This window comes from Lampris incognitus, chromosome 6 (assembly GCF_029633865.1).
Source record: "Lampris incognitus isolate fLamInc1 chromosome 6, fLamInc1.hap2, whole genome shotgun sequence".
Classification (NCBI taxonomy): Eukaryota; Metazoa; Chordata; class Actinopteri; order Lampriformes; family Lampridae; genus Lampris; species Lampris incognitus.
Window position 1 is genome coordinate 50,201,700 of NC_079216.1, and position 8,874 is coordinate 50,210,573.

At 42.8% G+C, this 8,874-nt stretch overlaps 1 protein-coding gene across 1 annotated transcript; it reads left to right on the forward strand.

Moving 5' to 3' along the window:
* Positions 1-1,396: 1,396 nt before the first annotated feature.
* LOC130114707 (homeobox protein DBX1-B-like) lies at positions 1,397-8,619 on the forward strand. The gene is made up of 5 exons (XM_056282592.1): positions 1,397-1,751; positions 3,119-3,202; positions 5,573-5,581; positions 6,598-6,800; positions 8,262-8,619. The coding sequence occupies exons 1-5, from the start codon at positions 1,397-1,399 to the stop codon at positions 8,574-8,576; spliced, it is 966 nt and encodes a 321-aa protein (XP_056138567.1). The 3' UTR covers positions 8,577-8,619.
* Positions 8,620-8,874: the final 255 nt, after the last annotated feature.

The following is an 8,874-nucleotide window of genomic DNA, read 5'->3' on the forward strand; positions in this document are numbered from 1 at the left end:
TGAGTCAAGTAAATTCTTTATGAGACAGTACAAGCCTGTTTCATGACATAAGCAATCATCAGCTGTCAATAAAGCTGCTGGAGAAAGGACATACCATTTACTGCCTCGTCATGTACATCACGTGCACAACGTCCAATGGGGAAGAGATAGGTGCGACATTCAAAAATTCAAAAACACCTGATCGCTAACGGTCCAATGGGGGGGGGGTAGTTGTCGATTGGCATGATTTATTTATAATTACAAAATAGGTGCTTATATCTATGTCTGCAACTGCTGGCCAATTCATTCCTGTTATTCAGTGTGGACATTTCTGGTTTGCAAATGATAAAATGTTTTTCAGTTAGACACAGATTGCACATTTTACCACTGGTTGAACATGCGTTGCTCTTTGAGAGGATTTTCCAGGTGGTTGAATAATTAATGTTTCTGTCCGCCAATGACCAAATATAACGGCTTAAAGATGTTACATTCTTTAAACGGTTTATATATATATATATATATATATATATATTATACACACACACATATATATCTTTATATATATATATATCTCAGAAACTTATAATTGATGTTTCAATTAGCCTAATACTAACGTTTCTAATTGACAAAAAATATGCTATTTAGAAGTTATTTAGCCAAGGCCAAGTGCTTTGGCTAAATAGCAGTTTCCCGGCGATTATGGACAAAGGACAGTTTTTGACTTTAAAAGCCTTTTGTATTCACGGCTGCAGACCAAGCAGCACCAGCCGCGTGAGAGAGATGGCGTTTCATGAGGCTATAGTTTGTGGCTACAACCCCGTGTAGTTTCTGCACTTTGCTCTAAAGCTGAACCTTTATGGCGACAGTAGATAGCCTACCTTTCCCGTCTGTCTGTCTGTCTGTCTGTCCAGCCATGCACACAAACCAACCCACAGCTCCCCTGCACTTGCTGCAGGAAGCTAACAGGTCTCAGAACGGTCTGCAACAGCTCTGCAGAGCGCGGCGGCTGCTGCAGTACGCGCGACATGATCCTGCCGCTTCCTGACTTTAATCCAATCAGGAGGGAATATGGCATCCGCCAATCCACGACAGCCTCCTGAGCCCCGTCTTCAAAGGGCTTCACGCGGAGAGACCGAGTGAAGTTTGAACTTGATTGTACGTGTGATGTGGGACTGTGTCAGCGCATTTTATGTAATTCCTGGGAAGCGGGTGTCCATGTATATAACGACCCGCGGCGGACACGGAGGCACAGTGACACAGAGAGAGGAAGAGGGAGGGAGGGAGAGAGAGAGAGAGAATTCCTTCCTACTTTTGTATTCTGGGTAAAGGGTGTATTGTTTTAGTGTGTGTGTGTAAGTGAGAACAGAGCAGGATATCTTTTGACATTTTCGGCTCTGTCTCTCAGCTGGGACCCATCATGATGTTTACCTGCAGCTCCCTGGCACCTCCTCTCTACCCGGGGTTACTGCGTCCCCCAGCGGCTCTCTCTTTGCCCCTGTCCCGCTCGCTCCCCTCCGGCTTCCTCGTCGAGGACCTCCTCCGCCTCAGCCAGCCCGTCAGCTGCATCCATCGGACTCTGTCATCTCCGAGAAATACACGAGATGTAGTCTCCGTCAGCCCGGGGCCCTTCGCCTGTCCCCGTGCAGCAGGGGCCAGCGCAGACAGGCCGTCCGCTGCGCAGGCGCCCGGTCCCGTCTCCCAACACACGGCTCCCCCGGAGAGCTACCTCAAGTTCGGTGTCAACGCCATACTGGCGCCGTCCACACGGAGCTGTGAGTCTGCAAATATACGTTGTTGTTGTTGTTGTTGTTGTTGATGATGATGATACATCATCATCATTGTTATTATTTGATTGATTGATTGACTGATTGATTGATTGCGCTGCAGATACCCCAGTGACAAAGTGCAGTGCTCTGGGTTAACGAAACATATGAAGTTGTATTGTAACTCCCAACTGGATGTTGTTGTTTTTTACCTATATTAACTAGGTAACATTTCTCTTGTTTGGCTATTTCCAATGGGAAACACGTCTGGCACATGCATAGAATAGCATAAAACATTTTTTTTGCACGATTTTGTTTTTGCACAAAAGTAAACAAGAAACGGTTTTTTTATTATTACTATTATTATTATTATTATTACTATTATTAATATTATTATTTCATGACTTTGACATTTTTATGTCACATATGAGATCCAAGTCTCCTTTCCAAGTAGTCGTTCGGTAAATGTAAAATATATATATATATATATATACAGATGCAGGAAAAACTTTTAATACATAGCAATACAAGCGTGCGTATATATATATATATAGTATATAGCGGGGGGGGGGTTCCTGAAAACTATCAATGTTGTTGATGAGTGCTCAACAAATGAGGAGTGGAATATTAGGATTAATATATATAAAATCCAGTGAGTCAAGTAAATTCTTTATGAGACAGTACAAGCCTGTTTCATGCCATACGCAATAAGCATGCCATAAGGAGCAGCTTTATTGACAGCTGATGATTGCTTATGGCTTGAATCAGGCTTGTACTCTCTCATAAAGAATTTACTTGACTCACTGGATTATATATATATATATATATATACATACACATATATATATACATACACATATATATATATACATACATACATACATACATACATACACACACACATATATATGTGTGTGTGTGTGTGTGTGTGTGTGTATATATAACTTTGTTAAAAGAAACACTCAACAGTAGGGACAGTGCTCAACAAAGCAAAATAATCCAGTGAGTCAAGTAAATTCCCTATGAGACAATACAAGCCTGATGGAGAATTTACTTGACTAACTGGATTTTATATATATATATATTCTACTCCTCACTTGTTGAGCACTTTTATCTACACCATTGATGGTTTCCAGGGGGAGATATGTGTGTGTGTGTGTGTATATATATATATATATATATATATATATATAAATTTGGCATAAGCATTTCTCAATATGTTCATTGCAGCTCCCTCCGCTTGGTTTGATAACATTGTCCATCCCTTTTTATTTTGTTTATACCTGTATTTATTTCTTGTTATCCACCTGTAATGTTGTGGTTATATATATCCTTTTTTATTTCTATTATTACAGCTTCTTCCTCCCCTCCCCGAGTCCAAAGTTTGCAGACGAAATCCCTCCCATTGCCTTTCTTTGATGGACACCTCCATCCTTTTCTTAGAGCTTCCTATTTCTCAGGTAGACACACTGAAATCACACACACACACACACACACATACACACACACACACACACACACACACACACACACACCTGTATATATATATATATATGTGTGTGTGTGTGGGTGTGTGTGTGTGTGTTCATGTCCATGTGCACACTAACGTTTTAGATCATTTCTATCATCCCCATGTTTGTGCATGACAAATCTTGTTTGTAGTGTCTTAGAAATAATACAAACATTTAGACAAACTTGTCCCAAGCTATGACTGTAAAACTGTATCACTTACTGTTCAAACCAATTGCATTATTGCTTTGGCACGGTGATTTTTTTTTTTCATATTTATTTTCCAAGTTAGTGCAAGGTGCTCGAAATACTCTGCTAGTTCCTTTAAAGTCAGGTCTAGATTAAATAAAATAAAATACCCCCCCTCTCTCTCGCTCACTCCACACACACACACACACAATACTATTATATCTTTTCTTCTTGATTAGGTGATTAGTTTGTATACAATGGGGAAAGTCAGTGATTGGAGAGTAAAGGAGGAGATAAGCATTAACTGGATTTGAGGAACATAAAAGATGGCTTGAAGTAAGACTTGGGCCTCTATTTCCCAGGTAATATAAGAGTCAAAGTCTCAGTCGGCTGCTAGCTCCCAGGACAGCCTGGAGCAGCTCAATATCAGTTTCGCCAATTTGAAGGCCTATTTAACAGGTCCGCTGACTGCTGACATTAGAGCTGGTTGTGCTAATCTACAAATTGGCCCAGTTTGTCATGCTCTAAATATATTAGCCCCGTTTGTCATGGTCTAAATGCAAGGCGGGTCTTTTCCCAGCTCCAAACCTTGGTGCCTCTCAACGTGCCATCTTTTTTCCCACCAAGCTCTTGGTGCCCCGACAAAGCTTTCAGCACCGTGACCAATAGAAGCCAAAACCACACACACTCTGCCTCCTTCCCACCCTCTCTCTTTTTCTTTTTCTCCCCGTCTCTCTCTTGCACGTACGCACACACACACACACACACACACACACACACACACACACACACACACACACACACACACACACACACACACACACACACACACACACACAGAGAGACAATTAGCAACCCACGAACAGTGGTCGGTTGACCGGGCTGGTCAGAGTTAGAGGAACAAAAACTCAGCTTTGCTCGAGCACATAGCAGCAAACATCCATTAAGTTTTCTTGTTTTGTTTTTTGGGGGGGGGGGCAATAATCCAGGGTAATTCTCCCGAGAGTTCGAGTGACACGTGCAAAATAAACTTTATAAAGCTTTCTTGAGCATTAAGACTCAAAATACATTTGTTTCAGAGTTCGCAAGGACTACTGATATACATAAAAATGCTTGATAGCCTTGAACTAGTTATAAAACCCACGCTGACGTAGCTGGTGTGCCCCACGGTAGCAAGACATCAGGTTTTGAGCAATATAATGAACACCATCCCAAGTCTAATGAATCAAAAACACAGATAAAGCCAGTACGACAGTGTTTCAAACAGAGCAGTTAACCCAGTGACGTCTCTGATGTCTGTTTGAATTGGCGACCTTGCTAATACACGTGTGATGCAGTCAGTTTAGAGCCTGTGGATAGCAAAATACACTTTCACCCTTATCCTAGTAGTTATCATGAGAACTACTGTGTGGCATGTCTCCCATTGCAGAACAATTCAAAGACCAAAAACACATTAACAAAGAGTCTTTAATAGTAATATTATCATAATAGTACGTATGATTATGAAACATATTGATAATCCAGGCCTGCAGACCCATGCAGCAGTTCATGCATACCCCCAAGCTGAAGCCAAACAGCTGTCCGACAACAGTCTTACTTGAAAAAATGGCTTTTGACCTTGAACATGTCTTCTGTCTTTAGTATGACGAGAGTGTTTTTCTCAGACTTCACCATCATCATCTGTCTGTCAACAGCTAAGTAGATAATCACTGAGCCGGCCAATCGGCTGTCAGGGAAGTGCAAATCAATTTTCCTTCATGCCAGCGGTTTGGTTCTGTTAACCCAGGGCGGCATTCGTCTGCAGATACACAGTAGAAAGAAGCCATGGCTCGTTTCTATCCCTTCACCATTCAACACTAAACCACCACTAGTTTCTCATTGGCGCCCTGTTTGTAACAGTCAACTAGTCCCCCTTTTACATCTAACGGAGGAGGGAATTAGGTTGGGTTAAAGAGACAGGGTCTTTCAGTAAGAATACCTGAACTGATCTGAGTAGGCGATGTGAATAAAACACACTGTTGTCTCGCTCTGTAACCATTGTTGACTTGCCCCTGCATGTGTTTAACCCTCAGCTGCCCCAGAGAGGCTGTTTAAGTGGCTACCAGTTAAAGAAACACATTTGTATTGGGCAGCTGCTAGGTGTCAACATAGCTGAATTGTACATGGACTGCATTTATATGATGGCTTTCTAGTCCACCAACCACTCAAACTGCTTTACAGTGTATGCCTCACATTCAACCATTCACGCACACATTCACACACACGTTCACACTCCACTGATGGTGGAGGCTGTCATGCAAGGCACCAAACTGCTCATCAGGAGCAGTTAGGGGTTCAGTGTCTTGCTCAAAGGCACTTCTAGCAGTGATGTGCAGTCGGGGGAGGCAGGGTAGGCAGTGCCTCACCCAGGCTAATAAGAAAAAAAAAAGAAATATCATGATAGTTAAAAAATATATATATATTTATTTATTTTTCATTCATTCTTTTAACTTTAATTTGTTAAGATTGTAAAAATAATTTTAAAAAAGCATGTGAAACCTGTTGTTTTATCAATAAAAGGCATGCCCTATTCAGGATGGCTTGCTCCCAAAGCTAGCATTCATGAATGCAGGCTGCTGAGGCAGAGTCTGCTTGTCTCTCTCTCTGGCACAAATAAATATATTTCACTGTCTACCCAGCCATGGACCTCACTGCACGTCACTGACTTCAAGAAGCTCTGTGGAGGGGCCGGGGATCGAACCAGTGATCTTCTGATTATTAGACGACCCGCTCTACCTCCTGAGCCATGCCGCCCCTACAATTGTGTGAATGTGAAGCAAAGCATTTCTGGAAACAAACAGGCAAACATAAAGACAAGTAGTGTGCTCAGCTGATGTGTTTAGCTCTCGTCTCCTCTGACCTGCTCTCCAAACTGTTAATATATATGTTGTCATGTATTTTTTCCTCTCCATGCAGCCTCTCGCTTCTTCTCCCTTCCCACCGACATCTGACCCCTCCTCTATATGTGACTAATGTTAAACACCGTGTGACGTCCTTGTTAGGTTGAAAATCTGACTTTTGTTCAAACCTGAAAGCAGCCTGTAGGAAGACTCCGGCTGTGTACTGAGTGTTAGCGGTGTGCATCACGGACGTGTGCCAATTTGTTTTCTCCTTTCAGCCTCCTCCTCTGTAGTTCCTGTCCCAGGGACATTTTCGTGGCCGCTGGCACCCAGAGGGAAGCCCAGGAGGGGCATGCTGCGGCGAGCTGTCTTTTCAGACCTCCAGCGGAAAGCCCTGGAGCGAACATTTCAGAAACAGAAGTACATCAGCAAGCCAGACAGGAAGAAACTGGCAAGCAAGCTGGGGCTTAAAGACTCCCAGGTAGAGACAGTGAAAGATTCACCATAACAGTTAATCCACGCAACCACTCCCCATATGGTGGTGTGTAAGGTTTCTATAATGTTACATAGCGTGACATGGGGGGGGCCTCTTTCATGTAGCCCACATTTATAGTTCAGATCAAACCACATTGAACTGCATACAGAGAACAAGGGTAAAGCCATACTTGCATCATATCCTGATTGTAGGGTAGACGAAGAGGAACATCTTACTCTTGGTATACCATCAACTGAAATTTAAAGTACATTTTGACACATGTAGGCATTAACAACAGGACCCCATATTCAATCAATTCAAGTAGATTAAAAAACAAAAAAGTACAGTAATGAAGACAAGACAGGGCGAAGAAAGAGACCTCAGGCGGACTCCAATGTGAGGGAACACAGATGGTCTGTTTAAAGACGTACAAGTGTCAATGGTGGGGACCAGTTTATGTTCACATGTCTACACACGTCTACACCACATGTATATACACAAGTGTACACATGGACAAAACTGTTGAGGCTGATGTGGCATTAGTAAGGACATCTGCTCTGTGCTGTAATCTGCGACAAACATGACTTGTTTCTGCAAGACTATCAGGACCAAATGTCACTCATAGGGATGATGATGATGTTGCGAGGATGCTGAAGCCTAGCCCAATGACTGCTGGGATAGGCTCCAGCATCCCCATGACCCTGAGTAGGATAAGTGGTTTGGATAGTGGACGGATGGATGGATGGATGTCACTCATAGGCAATTGCGACGTGCTCCACATAAAAGCATATTAAAAGTGCCAAAATGAGACCGAAGCAGGACAGAATAAGTAGGAAAAAAAGCGTGAATAGATTAAAATCATTTGAATAAGAAGAAACAAGAGATGAAAAGGGGGGATTGATATACTCAGTGACAAATCCTTTGAAGGAGTTCAATGTGCAATCTGGAAGATTTACATGAAAATAATGTTCTTATTTGACACTTTCTGTCTCTGGTGTATTTAAGACAAAGGACAATTTACCAACTTCTCAATCATTAATCTTTTTGTAGTTATTCATTTTCATGGTTACCTTCAAGTAAAATCTTCCCTTGGATAAAAGATCAACAGCTCCTATGACCCAAGTTTACCCACATTGTTCTTGTTTGTTTGTTTGCTGATGTAATCACATTTCATTTATTTGTTTTTTGTTTTTGCTGATTTAATCAAACTTCATTTGTTTGTTTGTTGATGTAATCACACTGTTGACTCTCATTTTAAACTGACTTCTGGGATTCGGAGCATTCAAACACCACTGTAGTTTATCAGTAGAGGGGTGACTACGTTGGGGGGGGGGGAACCCGCCATCTTTAGGATTATGGCTTTACAAGTCAGCTAAAAGACAAATGCATTCTAAAAATGAGTGATAACCAGTAGGGGATAATACTCTCCACCCCCTCCTCCTCCTCCTCCTCCTCCCTCCGGTGCAGGTGAAGATCTGGTTTCAGAACAGGAGGATGAAATGGAGGAACTCCAAGGAGAGGGAGCTCTTGTCGACGGGCGGCAGTCGCCAGCAGACCCTGCCCACTAAGACCAACCCCCACCCCGACCTGACGGACGTGGGCGGGGCCAGTGGCCAGAGTAAGGAGGATGCGGCGAAAGAGCATCGCCACTTGTTGACGCAGAGCCACAACGAGGGCGCGGTGCTGGACCTTCAGTATCACCACGACATCTCCTCTCTGTCAGAGTCCAGCAAACAGTCAGACCTCTCTGAGTCCGAGGATGAAGAAATCACCGTGTCCTAAGGCCTGGGATGAAACAACTGATACACGTGTGTGTGTGTGTGTGTGTGTGTGTGTGTGTGTGTGTGTGTGTGTGTGTGTGTGTGTGTGTGTGTGTGTGTGTGTGTGTGTGTGTGTGTGTGTGTGAATAAGAAACAGGGCAGGAGTGGAAAATGTATTTGTTTTTTTTGTGGATTTCCATGTGTCATACATTGAGGAGGGAGATGGCGTTGTTTCACCAGGTTGTCTTACTGTACATAGACTGTGTTTCGTGACCCTGGGATTAAGACAGAATCATTTTTTGAAATATAATAAATGGGGA